Below are 24,800 nucleotides of genomic sequence, written 5' to 3'. Positions count from 1 at the left end.
CTTGGGATCTGCAAATGGCAACAAGAGGAAGGCCGCAAATATATATAATGACACGTTTACTTCTTTATCTTTATCGGGCGACCACTTCTCACTGCCTAACAAATGTTATCGCACAGCGCAGGACGCGCCTGCATGTCAAAGAAGTTTCTGGAATGTTATAGATGGTTCCATCTGCTGTCTTTCCCCCCAACTTGTGTAATCTGATTGCATGTATGCGCGCCGCAAATAGTGTATAACTGTGTGGAAGACGCGCGGGTCCCAGCGGTTATTCTGGAACATTTGACGACTGATCTATAAAAGCCGACGCGCTTGACATGCTGATCAGATTTTCAACGATCGCAGAGTGTGTTCGCCGCTACCGTTGTTCTTTGAGTATAGCCTGCTTTTGAGGGCACAAGTTCGCCCAATAGAACGCCCGTTTCTTTAATCACAGTTTGGCTACCTTCTTCACCGTCACTACTACGTGACAATATCAGTCATGGAAGTGTGGCGGCAGACTAAACGCATCGACTATCATCAGAAATTATGAAAGCTGAGACAAAACGGCAGTGGAGGACTCCTTCGAGTCCTAGCATACACACGGATGTTCTAGCATTTATGGCCTTAAACCCTCATGCTAGCGTGCGGGGCGTGGCTGCCCAGGTATCAATTTCCAAGTCATCAGTTCAGAGGATTCTAAATGACGGCCTTTCACATGTACCACGTTAACCAGCACCAATGCTTGGACGATAGGGACTTGCAGAATCCTCTGGATTTCTAGAATTGTTTCCTTACAAAAGCTGATGAGTAACCGGACTTCTTGAGCAAGATCATGTGCACAGGTAACGCCAATTTTCGTGAAATGCCTAAGCAAATTTGCATAATGTACACTATTGGAGGGACTCCAATCTACACTGGGTAAAGTGCAATCGGTACCAGCACCAGTGGTCACTCAATGTGCAGTTCGAAATTTATGCCGGTGCTATAATCAGTCCCATCTTCTTCGACCAGATCCTGACTACAGCGTTCCATGAATGAAATCCTTGAAGGAGTGGTAGACAAGTTTCCTGGTGAAGTCCCGCTGTCATGTGTTCCACTTCTGTGGTATCAGCAAGATGGGGCACCCGCACACAGCGGCAGCCGAGTGCGAAACTGGCTGGATGCGACTTTTCATGCGTAATAGATTGGAAGGCACGGGCTTGTGAATTGGCTGTAGGGGACCTGACCTCTCTCCACACAATTTCTTTCTTTGAGGTTATGTGAAATTTTGTGCTTACATGATCGAGACGAGCGTCAGATTAGTTCGAGGCAAGGATAAGAGATGTCTGCCGTAGAATTCCGGCGTTGGTCATCAAGAAAACCCCATTCCTAAATTTTCCACGTCGTTTTTCTTGATTGCGACACGCAGCCGATCTGAGATTTCACAATATCGGGAACGACTGATAGTCTCTCCAGGTTTAGCAAATTCGATCAATAATAGCCCCTGACAATCGAAAAGAAGTCAACAACACCTTTCTGGCAGAAACGATGACCTTTGCTTTCCTTGTGGCCGTAAATTCAAATGTTTCCACTGTGAGCTTTGCCGTCGTGTTTCAGGCTCGTAGTAACGGCACCATGACTCGTCCTCGGTCACAATTGCAGACAAGAAGTCGTCACCCTCATTCTGATAGTGGATTAGATGAGTCAAGGCAGTGCCAAACCTCTGTCTTCTGGCGGCGGTTCAAAATCTTGGGCATCCATTGTGCACACAAGAGCCGATAACCGAGATGTTCATGAATTATGGTGTGACCCAAACCATGACTTATGTTGACACGCCCTGCCAAATCATCGATGTTTATCCTCCGTTCTTGTCTAATCAGCCTTTGCAGTTGTGTTGGGGGTTATTTGCACAGTGGCTTTGGCCTGGTCTTGGATCGTCTTTGCAACTTTCACATCCTTGTTTGAACCGTTTCCTCCAACACTTCAGTGTCCAATGAAATGCAGTGTTCAACGTACATGGCTGCCATACGGCGACTAATTTCTTTTTGGGAAACATCTTCAGCTGTCAAAAACCTCACAATACCATGCTGTTTAACTTTTCAAGTGTCCATCATGTCACGCAACCATGTTCGACCCAGTGTATGAGAGCATTAAAGAATCTTTATGCTCACAACTGCATGTCACTGTTGTAGATGAGAGATGCCTCAATGCTATGTGCATGCTTCGCTCATAATGAACCGAACCATAATTGTGCGGGGTGGGTTGGCCCACTTTCATTTGACTTGCCCTCGTACGTTAGAAATGCAAATATACAATGGAATATACAAATGTTAAAATGTAGCTTGATAAAGGGCAAGAAGGTTTCACTGGAAACAAAGTTCACTGCGCGTATACATATAGGTCTCCAATAAATCTACATATCTAAGAAAAATTCGCTTTATATCATGCGTCAAATAAGGCAAATAAACATGTTGCGCAACCACAGATTCACAGATCACAGCCGCCCCCCACTCCTTCCGCTCCCCCGATGTATCGCGCGCGACAGTAGGCGGCGCGCTTCCTCCCCACTTCCTTGTGTACACACGACTGAGCCCACATTGTTGGCTCACCCATGCCATCCCCCCACCCCTCCTTCCTCCGCTTTCACTCGCACATACAGCATGTGCCGTGTGGTCACATCTTATCGCCCTTGGACTCCATACGGAACATGAGGGCGACGGTGACGGCAGGAATCAGCCTGGAGTGCCCATATAATTGCTATCACAATAATATAATAACAGTATCTGGCAACTGAAGCGCCCCGTGGCCCATTACTTTCTGCAAAAGAACAAGTAACAATATCAAACTTTCACCATGCGACAATTTACTGTGCTGCAACAATGTCTTTCTTCTTTTTTTCTTTTGTGGGGTGGGGATATGGAAATGAAAAAACGCAAAGGAAAGCATGTTGGCCACAATCGAATGCCTACTTCTGGCACCTAATGTGGCTACCGAAGGAATATCGAAGAAAATGTGAGACGCTTGGTCCATAGAGAACCATACGCATACTGCTGTCCTACACTGGCGGGAAAAAATTTTCCGGAGAGGTTTCGCTCAAGCGAACGCGTTGCAATCCGCCGAGACATACCCACAGTGATAGCAGCGAGCAACAATGCATTCTTCTTTTTTCTCGTCTGCTAGCCAGAAAGCGTCCAAAACTCTGCCAGGCGAAAATCCACTCGGCCAGAGAAAAATGAATGCGCATCAAAGTACGCTGCGCTGTGGTCGGGCCAACACAAGAAAAACGCATGCGCTCTGGCTAGTTCCGGCAGCCCGCGGGTAGTGAGAACAAAAAAATTGAGGAGGATCAATGTGTCCTCGCTTATAAAAGTCAACGTAGAAAAATAAATAAGAACATAATTACCTTTGCTAGCTTTAGTGTCTTGACATGGATGCTTTGGCGCTGGTGAAAAAAAAATTTTGATATCCTTTTCTGTTACATGACAGCACAAATGAACCACCACAACGCTTCGTCTCATTGGACCTCGCTACGTGTTTTGTCAACTTGTCTGATAGAATGCTGATTTGGCTTGTCTTGTGGTATCGTCCGATCTACGACTTCAGAAAAGTCAATGCACTTGTGGCGTCAAATGTTTATAACAGCATTAAACCCACAAAGTTCCGGAATTGAAAATCAAAAGCACGACTTTGGAAATGTCGGTGCTCCTTTCGCATCAAAAGTTCATGAGAACTTTATACCCATAAGGTTTCAGAATTGAAATCCATGCGCTCCTTAGGTTCAACCGCCTCCGCGTGATGCTGCGACAAGCTCACTAGCCATCAAAACGGCCTTGAAACTTTGTGCTCTTATGGGCACAAAGTTTCAAGGGCGTTGTGTTGCGATATGCGACTCCCGGTGCATGGGTGTTGCCGGGAAATCCAGCCTGATTTCGCATGGTTCTCGCTGAAATGTCTTTTCAAGTGTGAAAAGGACATTCTAGACAAAACACAGCATGATTTCCGGTATCAGGAGTTGTTTTGGTCGGCGGCGCATGACAGCATGAAAAAATTTCGGGGGGGGGGGGGGGGGGGGAGTTGAAGCCCCATAAGCCCCCCCCTCCCCCCACCTGGCTACGCCCCTAATCCTGATTACAAATCTTCTCATTTAGAAGTGGTATATTTACTTTCTGGAACGCATCAGTTTTACCTTTTCTCTACACATTGGGCACTTCCCGGTCGCTTTATTCCGCTTGTATTTTTTTACACGAACCTGTTCTTGCAGCACGTATACAGTTTCATGAAAAATAAGACGGTCACTTTAATTTGGCTTTACCAAAGCAAGTTTCTGATGCGAAATATAGCTTTGCACATACTCTTTTGATGCGTTGCGAGCAAGCTAAGCCGGGACTTTGAATTCTATGCCTATTACATTGCTTTTTACATTTCGCGCATGGTCAGAGTGGCGCTTCGGCCATGCTGTCAAGGGGCTTTTGTTATCAATTTGATCAGTCGTCCTTGAGAGACGGATAATAAGTGTGATGCAGGAATGAGACGAAGGAATAGCTGTGAAGCCGCAAAACCTGCTGTTGGTGCTCCTTCCGTACCATTATCAAGGTGATGCGCTGTCTCTTCAGGTTTGCGACAGGCAATGGAGTTGCTTTCAATCAGCTTATTTCAGGGCATTGCTTTATGATGTGGGTAGAAGCGCACTCACGTAGTGCCCTTACTCTCTGTCTATGGCCTGTTTCCCGTCTCGCATGCGTGGGACGTTGCCTTCTCTCTCTTTTGGAAGACGTCATCATTCCTATTGTCCCTAGAACAGGCAGAATGGTTTTAGCCACTCTTCACCATGTTTAAGCATGCGGACAAAGCCCTTTCAATGCTTCTCATCAGTATTTGCAGTGCTCGGGTGCCAGAATACAGATGTCATAAATGGCTGAGATTTTCGGTCTGTGTGGCCCATGGACGAAGCTCAGATGGCAGCACTCCCGGACATGAAGCCATGTAATAAAACCGGGATTGCCTGATGCCTGTTTACCTCATGCAGCAATGATGCGGAATTAGTTACAATTCCTTCATCCATGTGCGTGTATGCTTTTAGCTCCCAATTGGTGTGAGATGGGCTTTGAGAGGAACTTGAGAAGGATAGTATTTATATCATCCATTTTAGTTCGGTCTAGGTGGCGGTAATCAACACAGAAATGCCACGTGTCATTTTTCTTTTTGATGAGCACGACCGGCGACGCCCAAGGACTCGAAGAGGGCTCAACAATGCCTCTGGCGAGCATCTTGTTTACTTCCTGCTGAATAACTTGCCGCTCTGCCGTGGACACGCGATACGGTTGGCGTTGGATGGAAGCAGTATCACTATTGTTTATTCGATGCTTAACAAGTGACGTCTGACCAAGTGGTCGATTTTCAGTGTCAAATATGTCGTGGTAGGAAAGCAAAAGGCGATGTAGGGCGGCTGCTTGGTCAGGTGCGAGGTCCGGAGCGACCATGGGACGCAATGGGCTGTTGAGGTTCAAGGCATCCTGCAGGTAATCAGGATGATGTGGAGACGCGTCGGCTGCAAAAGCAGTGACGTGGTGGGCTGTCACTGACCGGAGCATGGCCACTGCTGTGCCTTCAGGTAGCACTTGCTTCGTCAAGCCAAAATTGATAACGGGGAGACACATCCAATTTGCGGCAAGGGTTACAACGGAGTGTGGCACAGAGATGTCATGCGCCAGGAGGACATCACGAATAGTTGCGACGACATAGTCACCATCAGGCACGGTTGCCATTGAGGCCAATTTGACAAAGGTCAGGGCTTTTGGAGGTAAGTGAACGAACACTGTAGTGCAGAGGGTGTTCGTTGTTCGGGGCAAACGTCTGAAAGAAGAAGAAGCTCGAGGCACAGCGTACAGGTGGCACAGTCGACAAGGGCAGAATGCGTCATGAGAAATTCGAGGCCGAAGATTAGGTCTTGAGGGCAACTGGTCAGCACGGTGAACAGGACTGGAGCTTGGCGGCCAGCAATTCCTATGCGAGTAGTGCGTATACCCCTGACGGCAACAGTGGCCCCATTGGCGACGTGTACGGCTCGAGTGATGGCAGGCGTAAGAACTTTTTTGAGGCCGACGACATAGGTTAGCGCTCATTATGGACACTTGGGCTGCACTACCTCCAAGCGCTGCATGGCCTAGTTTTCCATCCGGAAGGGTCCATAATTGGTCGGTGACGAATAGCAGGGTGGCTGGGGTGATGGGGACCGACGACGCTAAGGTGACGGCGAGTTAGCAGGACGACTGATATCAACGGATACGTTAGAGGTAGGAGGCATACGGCGAGGCGAGTAACGGCGCTGGTCGGCATATGGGTCAGAAGACGGGGAAAAGGAGCTTGAATATGGCGACGTCCAGGAGGTGCGGCAGTGGCGAGCAACGTAGCCAACGCGGAGGCAATGGAAGCAAATGGACTTGTCGTCCGGAGTTCTCCACTCGCTAGGGTTATGGTACCTGGGAGGGGAATACAGATTGCCGTGAGGCATAGCAGTCGGCACCGGTCGCACGTATTGGTCGGGAGACGGAGCAGGCAGCAGGAAAACAGGTTTGCAAATTCTTGCCGCACAACTGCCTGAATGGGAGAGATCGCTGGGGCTGGTTGGTGAATGGTGGGGTTAAGGGGGCGTTGATGGAACGGCGCAGGACTTGTGGCCTCGAGCTCACGGCGAACATTACATGTGGCATGCTCAGTTAAAGGTGGTGAAGCGGTAAGGTCGACGCGAGACGATGTCGCAGCCGTGTTAGGGAGCCGGGAGAACTGTGGAATGACACGGCGGCTTTTCACGATCTCAAAGTGGCGGCATTTCTTGACAATGACGTCGATGGCGGACACATTGTTGAAGACCAACAAGTTGAATGCGTCGTCTGCGATGCCTTTGAGTACGTGGCCGACTTTGTCAACCTCGGCCATTTTCTCGTCAACTTTCCGGCAAAGAGCGAGCACGTCTTGTATGTACAAGACATACGATTCAGTGGAAGACTGAACTCGGGTAGCAAGCTCTTTTCTAGCAGCCAGCTGCCGACCGGTGGGATTTCGAAAGAGGTCGCTGAGCTTCTCTATGAAAGCATCCCAGCTAGAGATCTCGTCCTCGTGTGTCCAGAACTAGACACGAGGAGTTCCGCTCAAGTAGAATAGGACATTCGTGAGCATAATGTTAGGGTCCTAGCGGTTGTTTCGGCTAACACACTCATCAGGCTGAGGCAGTCTTCGACGTCGACATTATCTGGACCGGAAAATATGCTAGGATCGTGGAGATTGGTAACTGTGACGTACATTGTTGTCGGGGTTGCAGGAGTAGGAGGAGACGAGGTGTCTTCACTGGGAGCCATGGCGGAAAGCAGGATGGTGTGGCCGCTGTGGAGCTCTGTGGCGAGGACGGGGAACAGCACCCTCCACCAAAATGTTACGCGCACGAAGGATGAACACTGGAGATCATTTACAAAATATATACAAGGGATAATGCAGCGCTGGCCAGTGCAGCGGACAGCTCGAGAGCCAGAGAGCGTTGTTCCTCCTTTTTTCTCGAGTGATGGCACCCATGCGCCTCGTTCAAACAATCAAATACAACACGCGTGTCGCAATATTACACAGAAATGATCCGCTTTTGATGTGCACCCACCACATAAGAAACTTACTTGTCAGATTCATGAAGAATTCAACAAGCGAACATGTGAAGCAAGGAATGCAACCCAAAAACTACTGCTTGCATGTCACTGCATTCTCTGCAGCTAAAGACAGGAGTAAAAGAAGGCATTATCATGAAACTGATAAATGTCACTCAATGACATGATGAATATGCATATATGCACAGAAAAAAAAATGTTTATTATGTGGGTTTGTTTCGTCTTTCGATATCTGTCAATTGCTGATGTCCACTTGTTTGGCTGTTTACCCAAATATGTTGCAGTCGCAGAACTCTACCACGGGACAGCAGCCATAACTTTGAAGGTCGCAGATGTAGTGTGGAGATGTTTCCCGGAAATGAAATGCTAGTAGGGGGGTGCGAAATCTGAATAATGTATATAATAATGGCCTATTCGATTAGTTCATTGAATTGAATAATCATTATTCAATTCGATTTGCCATCCGCAGTTTTCGATTGGTGTCAATAGTTACTATTCGCACACTTCTACAATATAGATAGCATTGTACACGTGGTTAGGCTGTTTTATTGGTATAGAAATTAGGCACACTTCCAGCGTATGTGCCATGCTGTCATGGGTACATCCGCTAGAGAGCCCGCAAACATGGTATTGGAGGTCTCTTCATTCAAGTTTCAGAGCCGCAGTACAGGGAAATGGTAAAACAAGTGGTAGCACAGAACATTCGCTTTAGGAAATGTGCGTGCACTCGCCGCTGCTAGCACTCATTGCGCAAGGGTTATGATCATAACGACCATCGCAAGCGCTCGCACACAGGCATTTTCGTTGCTTTCGCGAAAGGCAGTTTCTATACCTCCCCATGACACAGGCGTCCAATGGCAAGTCCTCACACTGGCCTTTGGAATAAAATCGCACGCTCTACACAATTAGGAACTGCATAAATAGATTATTTGCTAAAAGTACTTATAAATTGTGCAAGTCTACATAGTGTAAATTGGGCACAAGTTGTCTGCCTTTCTTGCGCTGTCCGTGCTTTTCCTCCTTTCTTTTTCTGCTGAATTAGGAAACTTTCGAGCACATGTGCACTGATGTGCATGCAGTAATGGAAGTGCTTCTAAAAAAAGAAATGGCGGAAAACTCTGCTTGATCAGCCGCCATGCGCCGCAACAAGCAGATGGCAATCGCTGCAGTAATTTTTGAGGGTACGATGATTACTCAAAAAAAGAAAGTGGGAATGGGGGGGTTCGAGCATTATGCGAGAGCGATGATTACGCCAGTAAATAGAATACATTTTTGTACGAGAAGACCACCTACTGGAACTCGCATGTTTCAAAACTTCACTGGGCATCGGAACACGTGACATTCGGTTTGTTGCGCTACGTGGAATGCTGCAGGTCACGCAGCCATCTGCACTTTTCGCTGCAGTTGGGGAAATAAAGGCTCGCTCATTGTTTGCTGTTAATCCTGTTCAGCTGGTGTCGTGTAGAATAAGACAAACACAGTACTCTACTAAACACATTCCACCTCACCTCGTGGGGAAAACAAGTTTACAGATATAGTCATACGAGCCTGGGAACTAGGAGGAGGCAAGGGCAAGTTCTGTGTGCACTTCAATAATGCTTCCACAGTCAATTTGAACAAAATTAAGCTTGGTTGCAGACACGTGTGCTTGAAGGAATGTAGGGAAGGCACGGCGTCTAGACTGAGCCAAACACTTAAATCTTGAGAAAAGATCCATCCACGTTTTGCCTGCGTTGCAATGTTTAGTGGCGCCACATTTGACAAATATTGGAAGTGATGTGAAAGAGCTTCATGTTTTTTTGTACAGACGGTACCACCAGCAAAAAAAAAAAAGCCTGTGAGATTTATTATTTATTGGAAATCTTTTGTTTCAAGCACTGCTTAGTAATACTAGTGAGTGCTAGTAATTACAATACATTGTGTGACACTACTAATGTGCAGCACTCATTAGGAATTAGACTGTACATGAAAAAGAATGTCAATTTGCATGGACCTGGCAAGCAGAAAAATTCGTTAAAATTTATTGCTCCCTTGTAGATTCCTTAAACAACATAAGACAGCTTTCTCTTCATAGAATTGCAGAGAAGGGCTTGCTGCTTGATAATTGAAAATTGCAGTTTCAGTTTAATAGTTTTGCCTCTTCTTCGGTAATGCGTAACCAAGTATATCCATAATTTGCCAATTTGAAGTAGTAACTCATGAGCTGTTCATCAGAACACAAAACAACTTTGCATTGATGATAAGTGCACTGTAATATTTGCCAACGAAAATTCACCTTTTCCCTCTTTTATGCCGTAATTGGGTGCACAAACAGCACCAGAAGCACTGCCCACGTGATACTTGCCGCCTTGTTCGGTTAATTTATGTCTACAGGTTGGCTGTCTGCATGTGCCTCTTATCTTGTGAAGCTCATCTTTGGGCTACCTGCTGTAGGCACACACTGATAGATCAGATGCCTCAGTAAATCTTTGTGGTGGGCTGCTCTACATCAAGACCGCATTAAGAATAATGTGTAGAGTGCTTTTGGTGCTGTTTGTGGGCCCTGTTTCGAAATTCTGAGAAAAATGGGGATATCTTGTTAATGAATATGTAAAGTACAGGAGCGTTCTTAAAATCTCATCAATTGCTATAACCTCTTCGGCACCCTGCCGCTGCATTACTGCCATTAGAACATGGGCCCTAATACGAGTAAATGAAAATAAGTTAATTAGCAAACGGACTGCAAACGCTACTTACCCACTTGGTGTTCTTCCCCACCTTGCATTAGTTAAATCCTATCTCTTTCAAAATCCACTTTTAATATCATAGATCACCCGGTATAGTGTTGACTGGCATTGTTCCAGGAGGCATCCTGAGAGGTGGTTTGTTGATTTAATGAGACTTCTGGACCATACATAGTTGGGTTCATTCACAGTGCACTTTAGAACATGCTAATACTGTCCACCACATGGAAGGCAGTGTTGCAATGTCTGGTGGCCTTTCTTTTCAGCACAGGAAAAATAACTAATGTAAAACCTCATTAATTCGGAACATCGGATAATTTGGACTTGTCCTGTGGTCCTGGCAGGCTTATGCATTTTTTAATGCAGTCACGCACGTTAATTTGGACAAATCTCTGAGCTCGGCGAGCATGGAGCGCCGCAAATGTGCGACGCAAAAGAGCAAAAGCGGCATTCAACCAAAATGAAGCGGCAGAGTCTGCATCGCCATAGTCATCAGGGCAAATCGTACGTGAATGACAGTAACGCCGGAACTCTCCGTGCCTTTGTGCATTTAAAGCCTTTATTCTTGCGTTTGCCGCCGTGCATAACACCCAGTTGGCCGCATGCCTTCATAACTGTAGTCGAAATCCGTGATCGCATTGGTAGCGACTGCGGTTTCATCCGCAGCAGTTATGGCAAACAATAGTTTCATTTTTACCTAATGCAAAGCTGTTGAAGATGAAGAGCACTGGCTATATTGCCATGGATGAAGATATGCTGGCGAAAAATTAATCAGCATGTGTGCACAGTAATGAAAAGTGCATCTTTGAAGAGGATGTGCACCGTGGGCTTGCCGCGAGAGAACTCGCGGGGCCTTCACTGCTGCAAGCGCTAATCAGTCACGAGATGACAAGCATTTCAGCTTCGGCACTGCTTTTGTGCAAAATAGAAACAGGATTTGCCGATTCATTCAGTAAATGAAGGCATGTTGGCATAGTGATCCTTTGTTTGTTTTCTTGATACCCTCGATAATTCTATATTTGGTTAATTCGGACATTTCTTTGGTCCCGGGAAGTCCTAATTAACGGCTCTTCACTGTAGCACCAAAGGCAGTGTGATGCAAACAAATGGACGTTGTTAATGAGAATTGGAACTTTCTTGCATAAATAAGAGCACAAAAATCAATGTGTAGAAAGTTATCTTAGTGGAATTCAATAAAAAGGGGCCCGTTTGCAGCGTACCCTGTGAAAAAAATATGCAGGTTTTGTGACAGTAGCTTTTGTCTGATTGCAGCTTGACCAAGCCATACAGCGCAGCCAAGCTATGCCAGTGCTTACAAGCGGCGCTGACCCTTGAAGGCAAGTGCTTGCTGTGGTTATTGCAGCTACAAGTGTTCTCGTCTCTCCTACTGACTTCATGCAGTTCACACTGTTGAACTTGTATTTGAGGAATGTGTGCAATGTTAAAAAAATATCAAGTGCAAAAATAAACAAACATATTGGCCTATGTGCTGCAAGTGCATTTGCTTGGACAGTAAATCTGTGCATTGAGAAACTCTCCTTGTAGTGCTTGACAAGACTGCACTACTGTAAAAGCTCGCTATAACAAAGCTGAAGGGGGAGCCAGAACTACATTGTCAAATCAATTACTCGGTTATATCAATCACTGCATGTACTGCAAACGAATCCCTTAGAGGATTTCAAGGGGAACTTTCCTTACTTCATGATAACCATTATTTTGTTATATCCCATTTTGTTATAGTGAAGTTTGGCTGTATACTAGAAATTATTCATTAGTCAGCTGTGGTAATGGATGAGTCTACACTCAGTCTTTATTCTGGTAGTTATAAAAGAATTTGTCAGATACTGCACAAGTGCTGTACACTGCCTTATTAAAACTCTTCCCTTACCAGGCAGTAGGCAATTGATCAGCTGGACCTACCGATTTTTAACCCATTGTTAAACATTCCTATTAGAACTCTTCTGACATTGCGAGCAATGCCATGCACCATATGAAATGGAGACTGCATCTTTACTTTTGGCGAAATTTGGCAATAATCGTTACATTGTGGACACACTCAATAGAAGGTATTATAAAAACTCCTTCAGTGCTACTCGCACTTCTTAAACAATGCAAAATTTGTGCACTTGTCAACTCGGCTACATAATTTTGAACGACAGCATCAGACAGGATGCAGGAGCTTCTGTCGATTTGTCTAGCTTTGCATTCTTACTACACTTGCACTGGTTTAACTCTTTTCATGCCAAAATGTTTCTTTCAAAAAAAGCACTAAAATATTCCAAATTTTCTTGTGACTGATTTATTGTGAACAGCTTCGGCAGTTCATTTGTTATTTACTGTTGTCCGTTATTGTGAATTTTAGAGCGTGAGCGTCGGCGTCAGCGTAACCAAGCGAATGAGCACAACAGTGAAGGATGAAAGCACAAATGCAGAGCGGGATATCAAAGACGCGAGTCGCGAACGGCCCCTTCAGTAATGTGCACGCGAGAAACTGGTGTCATGTGGACCCACCCGACCGCTCGATGCATACTCGTATATCGCCTCAGCCTGACTGCTCGTTTCATACTATCATCTGCTCACATCTGATCTGCTCTCGCTCGCACTTGTTTGGTTAGCATGGTTTCATTTCGTTTGTGCTTGTTTCAATTTTCATGGTTTGAGATTGTTTTTTACAATGATGAGTCTAAACCAAGACATCCTGATGGAAAGATTTTTGGAGACAATGCGCGATATCAAATTCTGTACAACAAGACGGACCCTGAATACAAGGACATGGAGGCAATGCAGCAGCAGAAGAGAGTACACCAACATATTATAATCAGTGGCAACGACATCATCTTCATAAGATATGACTCGCATTAAGGACGAAGAATATAAACGTAGCTTTGGCCTGGCACCGGCACCAGTTGGCATGGCAGCTCTGCTGCAGCATCGTTTGAAAGCCGACAGTGCGCCGTGCGCATTTTACTGCTTTTCTGGGGCTTTCTACGGCGACGGTCACTCCGAGATAGTGCCAAAGTAGCATGCGTCGTCTGTTCACCGAAGACTCCATCGATAAGGCATGCGGTGAGTGCGTCAGAACGAAGTGCTGCATGAGCGGAGGTCCGTCTGTGGCAGCTGCTCTGAATCACGCCCACGCCTCACCGACGTGCTACCTCTCGTGATCTCCTAATTAGCGAGGTAGTTGCGCCACACTTCGCTCGTTTGCAACGTGCCCCATGAGGCAGATTGTTCCATGCCAGCCAGTGTATCACGAAATGAAAATGAGTGTAGAGCTGCACTCAAATTTCACATTAGGGAGTATCGTAATTGTCGGTGAATTTTTTTTCTTTTCGGTTGCAGGTAGTTATGGCCACAGAAGCAGTCTATACGACACTTGACATTTCTTGAAACAAAAGCCAAGCCTGCTATTATCTTCTTGTAGCCCAAGCATTTCTGCAAATGCCATTTTAAGGTTTTGCATGTGACCAAAACAAATCTGGCTGCAATCCATACTTGGGCAGATTTTTACATTGCAGTTTGGATCAAAACCACCACACACCACATCTGTACTATGTGGAAAAAGTGGTGCAGCGGCGGGCAAAACTTAGTGTTCTGTGGGCCAATAGTCCTTGCTTGAGGCTGCGGTTCTGAGTGCACCTTCACCGGTCATGTTCGGTCTGCTCGCTACCGTGGTCAAAGGAGTATGAGTGGTGATGATACTTTCAGTTGGCCTGATGGTGGCGTTATGGTCAGTCTCCCGCACCGCATGGACTATGTAGCACCAGCTGGGAGGAGTGTATGAATCGTTCAGGTCACTTTGTTACCACGCAGCTCATCCTCTACATCTATGTCATGCACGTTGCACAGCAACTGGTTTGGACTGGTTTGGCCTTGCGGAATATTGTAAATGTATTGTTAGATACAGACCATTAACTAGCATCGGTCAAGGTCTCTGAACGCAACCACTCGCAGTCTCATTCCAATTATGGTGTGCAGGTGCGCATCGAAGATGCTACCAAACTCGTCAGACAAGTTGGCTATCCCACCCTCGTGTGCTACATGTGGAGCTTTGGTACCCCCCCCCCCCTTCCCCCCCCCCCCCCCCCCCGTGTGATGCTTTCCGAAAGTGCTACTGGAGGCCGGCACAGTTCGAGGTAGTTGACCCTTGTCCCAAGAAAATCTGCTTTGCAGCACTGAAGGTCGTTCAAGGATGACCAGTCTCCTCCTGCTGAGCACCTTCCAGTTAAGGAGGCAACACAAGATAGAGGCAGCCATCGAAGAATAGAGCTCATGGAGTGTCCCCATCAGCAAAAGACAGGACCGAGCGAGAAATCGTGGGAGCTTTATTTATCAAAAGATTGGCGGACAGCTGCGTCAGCAAGCCATCCATATTTTTGAATGACGATGAGATTGAGTTTCTTGAAGGTTTTGTTTAGGTCTAAAAAGGTTCACCCCCCCCCCCCCTTTTTTTTTGTTACAGCAGTTTGCTCAAACCAAGTGTGTTGATACCTTGTTCTGTATGCCATGTTCCTTGTTTCCATTATCATATTTTCTTGTGCATAGTGACTTCGCCTTAGGCCAAAGCATTGAGATACGTGGCGATAGTAGACTATGTCCGATGAGCATATCTTGTTCTTACTGTTTCTGTGGATTTAGTAACATGTTCTTAAACTTTTGCGGTATCTTGTTTTTGGTTGATAATGTGTGACCGTATATGTGTTAACTGCGATGCTACATGGCAAATATTTTTGCACATAAATAGGCATGTTTCGGTGCAAATAAAACCAGTTGTTAGTCAGCACTTGTGGTTTATGTTTCTCTGTCCCAGTTGCGCTGCACCTTTTGAATAGTCATGAACCTACTTGCCCAAATCAAAGCTTTGCTGCAACATAGGTGTGGGACTTGTTTATCGCATAGGTGTAGGTCTGGCCTAATTAAGTGGCATGTTAAGGCTGCAGTACACAAAGATATAAATTGAAAGGAGCAGTAGAATGAGTTGTAGAAAGCGTTGTTCATAAAGCAATGCTGCTTTTGCTTGCCACTTACCTATTGTTTAGGACATATCCGCAATATTGTTATGTAAGTTTGCAACATTTATATTTATCTAAATATCAATTAAAATATCTTACAAGGCAGATATGTATGGCATTTGGCTTTATTGAATGCTTATTTTTATTTCAAGCTATAATGCGACGTGCACAACATGTTGCTGGTAATGAGCTTTCTCTAATATTGGTATAGTTTGTATTCCCTGTATGTTTATGCTGCAGTGAATGACCAGTCCAGCTTACTGTTTGTGAATAAAGGACTCTCTTATTTTTGCATCTATGCAGGTCGCTCAAATCACCTAGAGTTTTTGTGCCTGAAACCAGCCTAAAAGCTGTTGGTCACAACAGGAGGGAGACAAGCTTAACGGCTGGAACACTGTGCCAATTATTTCAAGTTTTCTTTGAAATGCCATTTCTGTGGAAAGTTGTGCTGCACCTGTCCCAAAGCAGCATATAAACGAAAGCCTCATTTTGTTCATGCTGCCAAACTGGTAAAGCTGAAACCTGTACCTAAATTGCACTATCATCATCATCCTAGAGGTCAACTGTGTGCAGTGCCCATAGCCACGGATATAAGCTATGGCATGGCTCCTTGCACTTCTCTGGCGGAGGTCGCAATGTGCTGCCACTCTGCAATATTATTGTTTGTGCCATTTGTGCTGAAGTTGTATATTCCTCGAACTAGCGGAGCTTGCTCAAAGAGGCTTTGGGATCAAAAAGATGCCTTTGATAATGTCTGATTGCACGATGTTTAGAATAGTCATTGATGATGCCATTTCAGAAATAATATGCCTACAACTAAACCAATGGCATATAAATTGCTATTAACGGGGGCCGTCTCAGAAGTAAAGAACCCTCTGGACGTCTTCACTGTAACTTTGGTTTAGTCGCACATGGCCTAATTATACGGCATGGTCATCCTCACATTCCCTTGTTCGGCAATTTTTTTTTCTTGCAACAGAAATATGCATGTTTGCCGTGCTTCAAGCAATTCAAATTAGTAGAAGTGCCTTTATGCTGTGATATACACACAGTTGGTTCCACTATGTTTGCTTATATTTATGGAGTATTTCACAACTTGCTTGTTCGGGCTTGTATTTATGGCATTTTAAAGATTTTTAGTGCTATTAGGCGAAAGGATGTCCAGGACAGAGCATTGTCCTGCCCATCCTTTTTTTCATGAAGTTCTGCTAAAAATCACTTTCACTTAATGTTGAAACCATATGTTGTGTAGATGTACATTCAGCACTGTGCCAAAAGTGCTTATCGCTGTGCCAGATTAGCTTCTTGCCTGTGCCAAGAAGTGAAATGGCTGTTCCACCACTGGAAGCTCATGATCCTTGGCTGTACCGTCATTGTGCAATGTTTCATCTTTTATAGAAATTTTGATTGAGAGGACCAGGAAGTATCTTCCGGCTCAGGCTGAGTTCTGTGAATTTGTCAAAAAGTATTGAGCATTTTGTGCTTAACATGATATCTTATTTTCATTAAACCACCTGTGGCTGTTGCTCTGCCAGTGTTCTATCACTGATCTTGTGGGCTTGACAATTTTTACTCGGCTATCGCTGACAAAGGCAGCTGAACAAGAGTGACTTGCTCATGGTGCAGCAACTTTTTCCAGGCTGCTATTATTTTGGCAGCAAGAACACTGCCACAGACATTGTCATAATATATGGGAACTTTTCTTGTGCAGGAGGAAATACATGCAATGGCGCTGTTTTAGTGGTGCATGAGGAACAATAAAGTTTAAGGTATAAGTATAAGGAACAGTAAAGATAAATAAGGTTAAATGAGGTTGCTAGATTGTCTTTGAAATATCACATTTATTTATTTAGAACTATTCTCATCAGAAATGCACAGTCATTATTGGGCCCATAGTTGCAGTGGTCCACCTGTATCGGCGACAGTGAAAAAAAAAAAAAAAATGCCACATCACAACTGTATAGCTTCCTACAAAATTACTAGAGGGAACTCGGGCACTAGTGTGCACGGGAGCTGCAAGTGTGGTGGTTAGACCTCACGTGAATGATGGTCAGTAATACAAGGATTTGCTAAACTTTGTCCTTATGGCTTCAAATGACTTCATGACGTTAAAAGCTGGTCATCTTGAAAAAATTATTACGGCATAAATGCCACATTTTGTAATGATTATGTACATGTGCAGAGGCTTATTGCCTTGCTGTGTTTAGAAAACTTGCATTGGTTGGGAATTTAGAAAGATAAACTAATAACACTACATGATCATCTGAAGCCACAGGTACGAAGATTAGGCAAATCAATGTGGTGCCTGTGTAGTATCTGCAATTCATGTATCTGGAATGAGGCAAAGAATGCTTCTCATTATTACACCAAGTTTGACCTTTTTAAAGGTGCTGTTTACACCATTGAAACGTTGTGTATTGTTGAGTTATCTAGTCGTAATTTGGGATGTGAATTCGTGTGCCTGCATGTTGTCAGGCATTGAGGAACTTAATAGTATCTATGCAGACTTGCTCAGTGCAATAAATAAACTGAAGAAAATTGGGCATTCTAAATCTGCCAATAGATACAGCGGCTAAACAAGAGATCCCACTTCATGATTAGCATGCACTGAATTCAGGGACACAGTGGAAATTTGTTTAACAACCTGGTCAACAGAACTTGTACCTGACAACCCACCAGCATCGCTTCCTTCTGACTCCTAAGCTTTCCAGCATTCACTTGACTCCCAACATTCACCAACTTTTGCGGTTGTGCCTTGTAGTAAGGATACTAGGCATAAGATTTTCAGGGAGGCCAAGTTACAGCCAAATGTGGCAGATGACTCTACACTAAACGGCTGTATACATTTACTAGTATCTGAAGGAAACAAAAAATGAAAAAAAAAAAAAACATTGTAGAGCATTATACATACTTTCCCGGTGTCCTGAGAGAACTAAATGTGATACAGAGTTCAAATATTTACATGTTAGAATTTGTGGTTAGTTTAGGTGACCATTGTAAATGTTATTACAGCTGGGTGTTCAGATTGTAGAGCTGCAGCACGGCTTATCGTTCTGCATCACGTGAGAAATCGAGGATTTTAGCAGCTTGTATTGGGGGCAAGCTCCACCCCTGGAAAACCTGGCGCCACTGTCGGCGTGACGTGGCATGAGGGATCAGGAGTCCTGGGTGGGTTGCGTATTAATCTGGCGAAGAGCTCCTGCTTTACCCCACGCATGAGGAGCCGAATTTTCTTCTGAGGCATATCCGGGTCGGTGTGGCGGAACAGGTGCGTCATCTACTCGGTGAAGATCGCAATGTTCTCGTTGGGTAGTTGTACTCGGGCGTCTAACATAGCTTCTGCCCTTGCACATGACGCTCGTAAGGGTTTGCAGGATAGCCGCTACGGAACAGGTCTCATGGGTCGACTCCCGGTTCTCGTACCACGTTCTGGCGGCGTCTTCTGAGGCGGAGTATACATGCCGCAGCATGTCGTCGGAGTCCCAGTTGTTGAAAGTCGCGATTCATTCGTAGGTCTCCAGCCAGGTTTCTTAATCTTCAGACGATGATCCATGGAAGGTTGGTGGGTCCCGATGTTCTGGCAGCAGAACGGGGGTGCTGGGTCAGCCATTGGGGTTGCTGACTTCGGCTTGATCCTTCTGGTCTGGGTAAGAGGTCTGTATTCCGGAAGCAGTCCTTGCTGCCTGCGGCTCGCTCGCTGGTCCTTGGCGACGTTGGTGTTGTCTTCGGGTTTTGGGCTTGGATCGCAGCTTTGCGGGGGCGTTTGGTACATGAACGCATTAGCACCTCCACCAGCTAGATGTCACGTTGTAATGACAGTGAAGAAAGCTGCAAAACTGGGAATGACGAAACTAGCGTTTTTGGCCCTCGAAAACAAAGAACAGCGATAGCGGCGAACGCAGTCAGCGATAGTGGCGAAAGTCTGATCTGCCGGTCAAGCACGTCGGCTTTTATACACGAGTCATTGAAGGTTCCAGAGTAGCCGGTGCTGCCCACGTGTCTTCCAGAAAGTTCTACACAATTCGCGTCACACATGAATCGGCTCTTGACAAGATTGCTCTGGCCACCAGCTCTTGACAAGATTGCAACCTCTCTAGCAGTTCTAATACGTACTCAATAACTGTAGGGCCATCTCCACGCCTTTCCTATGCCACTCGCACCATTTGAAGCGAATGTTGAAGCGACCTCCCATAAACGAGCTTGGCTGGGCTGAACCCTGTGGCTTCATGCGGCACCAACCGCAAGGCAAACATAGTGGCCGCTAAGCACGCTTCCCAGTCCTTTCATTGCTCGTAACACAAAGCCCGCAGTACCCTTTTCAGCACGGAGTGCCAGGCTTCTACACTGTTGCTATGTGGATGCTGCACTGAACTGTGGATGATGCGAATGCCGCACCTTTCTAGGAAGGTGCTAGTAAGGGTGCTGGTGAATACGCTGCCCTGCTCGCTTTGCATGCAGCTCAGATGGAAAACCTAATCGAGAGAACACCGAGAGTAAAGCTTCAACTACCTCAACTGAATTGATTTCTTTTAGGGGAACGGCCTCCGGAAACTTGGTTGTGGGGCAAATCATTGTCGAAATGTATTTGTACCATGAACTAGGCACGGGGAGGGGTCCCACCACATCAAGCACTAAGCGTTTGAAGGGTTCCGTGATTACAGGAACAAATTTCATAGGAGCTTTCCTCGTTTCATGTGGCTTTCCCACTTTCTGACAAGCCTTGCCTGTCTGGACATATTTTCTCCATCTTTGAAGCATTGCGCCCGATAAAATTCTCGTAGTAACCTGTCTTTAGTCTTCTTGCCTAAATGACTCGCCCAGCTGTTGCCATGGCACAGGTTGAGGATTGGAGCTCTGTATTTTTAGGGAACAACGGGCTGATCATAATGTACTCTCTTCGTGTTTTTGTAGTGTGGGTACGAAAGGCCACTGCGACGTTGAAAAGTGATGTTTTTTCTGGCTGTCCCCGTGTTTTATCTTTGCCGCAATCTCCCGAGCTTTTGAACGCGTGAGAGCTTGGACTGTATGGTTGCGAAAACTCGGGCCCTTCTTCTTCAACAGCATTTCCGAGCGATTTGAAAATAAGTAGGGATAATGTTTGGACAGATGTTGCGATACTGCGGCTTCTGTGAGCAATAGTCCCAATGGCCCCTCAATCCTCACTCTGACTATGGGCAAGCAAACACTATTTTTCTGAACTACGTGCCGTATCCATGCACATTCGCCGGTTAAATCCTCATTTCACATACGCTGGGTGAACAGTGTCCATTGTTGCCGCTGAGTCCCTAAGTACCTTACATGGACTTCCATTCACTACGAGCTCGCGAAGGTAGGGTTCTAAGAGCATCATGTTGTCGTCGTCGTCGCCACTCACAAAAGAGAAAACAATTCTTGGCTTCCGACAGCTGATCTCAAGGTGTCCAGGCTCCTGGAAACGGAAACAGACGACCGGCTTTGTAGGCTCCAATGTTCTTGCTGATTTTTTTTGTCTTTCGCTGTGGTGTTATTCTGACTTTAATTATCGATCTGCACGTCTTTGGTCCCACCTCCAGCTTTCTCGTTGTGAAAGGAGCTCCTGTTTTCCTCTTTACCGAATTTAGTGAATAGCCTGACACGCGTTTCCTCGGATTCGCGACGTGCCGCGAATTCATCTGCTAGCACTGCAGCACGTTCCAAGCCCCTTTTCGCCCGACCTATCTTGAATCCACAGGCACATCTCTTCGCTCAAGGACCATAGAACTGCTCCAAGCAGATTAACTTAACAACCATGTCATGACAACCGAAGACATCTTCCCTTTTTAGCCATTCAATTAAATTGGCTTTCAGATTATAAGTGAAATCTTAAAAAGACTCGCCCGGCGTTCTAGCTGTCTTCCGAAAATGACTGAAAGCCTCTGCTGAGAGCCGATATTCCCTTAGCAACGGGGATTTTACTTTCTGTTAGTCATCTGCGTCGTCTCTTGTTAGCCTTGCAATTATTTCGGTTGCTTCGCTAGGAAGAACGGTCAGAATCTGTTGTGGCCAACTCTCTAGTGCCAACCCGTTTTTCTCGCAGGGTCGTTCAAAAGTAACGAGAAACAATCCCATGTCATCGTTTACCTTACACGACAGCATGTGACCCTTTATTCTTTTATTCCTGCTTCACCTGAACATCTTTCTTTTATCGAGATGTTATTTGCCGATTGTATGGCTAGATCCCGCTGCACGTCTAGTTCTTTTAGCTTTAGTTTGTGAGCTCTTTGTTCCTCTCGTTCCTTTCTTTCTGCAGCTTCCCTTTGATCAGCTCTCTGCCTTCTACTGCGTTTTCTTCAGCTTTTTGCCTTTCCTCTGCAGCTCTTTGTCTTTCTTTTGCAGCTTTTTGTTCAGGTTTCTTAGCTCGTTTCTCTATCTCTTCCCATGCTTCTGAATTTTCGTCCACAAGAGCCCCGCACTTCTATATCGCCTCAATAAGCTGCGGCTTTCTCTGACTTTTCCCGACCTCAATTCCCAGCTCTTCACAAATTAATAGCAACTCTGGCTTTCTCCATTTGCTTAAATCCATGGTCAGTCCCTAACGAGGACTCTTACTCTGCTGTGACGTGAGGAGGCTTTCAACAGGAGCCTGCGCGTACAGAAACTAATTTGCAGTTTTAGAAAACACACGAGCTAAAACTTGGCAAATTCTCAAAGAAAGTCAAGCGCTCACTATTCTGCTGAAGCCAGGACGAAGTGGTGGAGTATCCCGTTGCTGCCAACCAGTTGGTACAATCTCGACCGGGTGAGGCGGGTCTTCACTGCAGGAATCAGGAAACGACGACAAAGCCGAGCATCGTAATGATGAAAAAAAGGGAAAGATTGTATTCACTTCATTTGTACAGGGATGTGACTCTCATCTGAGTCACGGGGGTCGTTGTGGTCAGAAGTGGACAGAACAGAAAAGTAGTTGACAGGCCATTCGCGTCCTGTCCACTTCTATTTCTGTTGCCTGTGTGTTTATAGCGCAGTACCCCCTTATACAAGATGGACTTCCACCAACTAGCCTAACTTGCCGCTTTACTGCTTTAAAGCTGCATGTCAACTTACTTATTACGAGCGCCTGCACTAAACGCAGTGTACGTCACCTTCCTTCATACTCTTTTTGTGGAAGGTGATCGTCTGAATCATCATAGCCACCTGTTTGGTTGCCGATTTTAGGAGACCAATAGTGTAATTTGCCCTGTCGTTGCGCTGAACCCAGAAGCCCAGGATCCGAGCACCGGTGACCTCTTTAATTTTCTGATTTTCGAGTTAGATACCCATTTCTCCGTTACTTTTGTGACGTTTTTCATGTGTGCGGATCACCTCTGACTTGTTGGGGGCGCAGCTGAGACCACTGCCTCTAGCAAAGTTTTCTACTGCCAGGGTCGCCTCCTGTAGGGTCTGCTCCTTGCTGGCCAGACAGAGCCCCGCACGTGGCCCATAGAGTGATGCCATCCGCTTAGAGGATATAACCCAGCTGCGGGACACGGTCCAAGGCCCGCGCGAGTCTACGCATGGCGATGTTAAACAGCAATTAAAGGAGAGACAATTGCTCCCTGAGGCGTGCCCTTGTTTGGCATTTGGAAAGGTTCAGACTTCTGAGATAGCAAGTGGTGCCTTGCTCTCTGTAAGGAAAGCCATTATATAATTGTGTTTTCCCCGCAGCCAGTTATATTTTAAAGGGACCCTGAAACGGCTATGACGATTTTGTACAAGCGTAGTGAGTCGTACGTTAGAGTAGGTCCTTCTGATCATTAATTGACGCATCTAAGTGCTCCGCATAAAGCGTGTAATTTAATACAAGGTTTTAAAAATGTACATCGCTGCCGATCGCAGCACGCTGCTAGGCGGAATTTTCAGCCGCCCCTACCCATATGACGTAAATCACCCAATTGAAATGGGCAGCCGATCGGCGAGCTATGTCGAGCATGTATCCGATCGGCTGCCCAGGGCGTGTCGTCGATAATTTGTCCACCTTTATGGTGAACAAATGATGTTTGTAGGAGTGGGAATGTTAGGTAATTTGTTTCTATAAAAAGAAAGTAACAGGAAGGGAGTGCACAAGAACAATTTCTCTCTACACTTAAGCACTTCCGGCACACAGCACTTCTTAAGCACTTCTGCTTGTTACGACGTGCTCAATTTTGACGAGAGCTCTGCTATTCTATGGCTCCGCGGTCAGTCAGTCTGTCTTTTCGCGAGCACTATGATTCGACTTTGTTGCGTTGTGGACTGGAAACGTAGCGACGGGCAATATGTCAAGCTCTTCCAGGCAGCAGACAAGCGGACTGGCTGCAGCGCATCGGAGTGCCGCTATCTGATCGGCGCCAGGATTTGCGCGTTTGCGGCCGTCACTTACACCGGAAGAGGGCAAGCGCAAGGGGACAGGGCCTGATCGTTGCTACTGGTGCAATTTTTTTGCAGGAGTGTAATCGTTAACACGTTGTTTTTGTAAATGTTTAAAATGTTTCACACTTGGTTAGACCAATATTAGCGCTTTGTTTGGCTGGTTAAACCCTGCGCCAACGGATGGCTGCACCGTGGAGACCGATCAGGCAGCTTACGTCCGTTTTCGCTAAAGTTCCTTCATCAGCATGAGTTTATGCCTCCAACGTTCCGTCGAAACGACCAGCTCGCCTGTGGTTACCGGAATACCAGACACTTCGGCACTGCGACAGAATGCTCGCAACGCACGCTGCTTCGATAGCACTCGCTTGGAGTCGACTGCCAAGCAGCTGGCGGAGACTTTGGAGAGGCTCCGCGCGCTCGCTCCTATAGAACCGGACGCAGAGCCACCTAGACTACTGATACAGTGAACTAGACGTATTTTCTAGTGCACTGTACTACTGCTTAGCCCCGATCACTCGGCGAACGAGTTGAGTAAATGCATGACTGTGGAGGAGGGTAACTTGTAATCGTCCGTAGCTCTCGTAATATATGAGATGTTAATTTCACACAAATTGTGGTGCGAGTGATTAACTTTATCTGTACCCTACGCTTCTACAAAATATGTCTGAACCGTTTCAGGGGCGCTTGTTCATGAAATGTATTGTCAAAGGGCCCTCTCAGGCCTGCCTTTTATAATGTAGCTCATGAAGCACACACACTGCGCACATAAAGCTACGAGCCGCCGACGCCCTAGAATCTATTTGGGGCGAGCTCCACCACTGGAATAGCTGGCGCCGCCGTGGGCGTGACTTGGTATGAGGGATCACGCAGACACAGCGGCCGCGTCAGCTGCTCCGGAAGCGCTGAAGCAAGTTGAAAACAAAAGTTAAAAGGTCCCGCCTGCGCTGCGGTTCTGATTAAGTGGGGAGGTTTAAGTGGGGAGGATTCGGGTGTGCGCTTGACACTTGAAAGCGCTATAATAGGTAGTGGCTCCCTTTGAAGGCGCCCAACATGGGAGGCTACTGCTCGGTGCCGCAGTGCTGGACGTGCACAACGAAGCCCGGTGTCAGCCT

At 46.1% G+C, this 24,800-nt stretch overlaps 1 protein-coding gene and 1 long non-coding RNA gene across 7 annotated transcripts in view; one reads left to right on the top strand and one right to left on the bottom strand.

Annotated features, from left to right (window-relative positions):
* LOC126545924 (uncharacterized) overlaps positions 1–16,891 on the top strand; it is a 127,741-nt gene extending 110,850 nt beyond the window's left edge. For all 5 annotated transcript variants that reach the window (XM_055061372.2, XM_050193974.3, XM_050193972.3 and 2 more), the window contains 2 exons: positions 11,603–11,667; positions 15,646–16,891. In XM_055061372.2, coding sequence (XP_054917347.2) covers positions 11,603–11,667; positions 15,646–15,689 — 109 coding nt within the window. In that variant the 3' untranslated portion in view covers positions 15,690–16,891. The remainder of the gene's footprint in view (positions 1–11,602; positions 11,668–15,645) is intronic.
* The window catches only part of LOC129380443 (uncharacterized), a 55,494-nt gene extending 31,183 nt beyond the window's left edge, over positions 1–24,311 (bottom strand). Inside the window, exons 1-2 of one of the 2 annotated variants that reach the window (XR_011892493.1) lie at positions 23,904–24,311; positions 22,028–22,115 (exon numbers count right to left, since the gene is read on the bottom strand). This is a non-coding gene — a long non-coding RNA (uncharacterized lncRNA). Of the gene's footprint in view, positions 1–22,027; positions 22,838–23,903 lie in introns of those variants that run through there. The other variant, XR_008608469.2, reaches the window with a different exon arrangement.
* Positions 24,312–24,800: the final 489 nt, after the last annotated feature.

The sequence above is a fragment of the Dermacentor andersoni genome, chromosome 1, assembly GCF_023375885.2.
Source record: "Dermacentor andersoni chromosome 1, qqDerAnde1_hic_scaffold, whole genome shotgun sequence".
In the NCBI taxonomy this organism is placed as follows: Eukaryota; Metazoa; Arthropoda; class Arachnida; order Ixodida; family Ixodidae; genus Dermacentor; species Dermacentor andersoni.
Note: the sequence above shows the minus strand (reverse complement) of the source record. Positions and strands in the feature narration are given on the sequence as shown.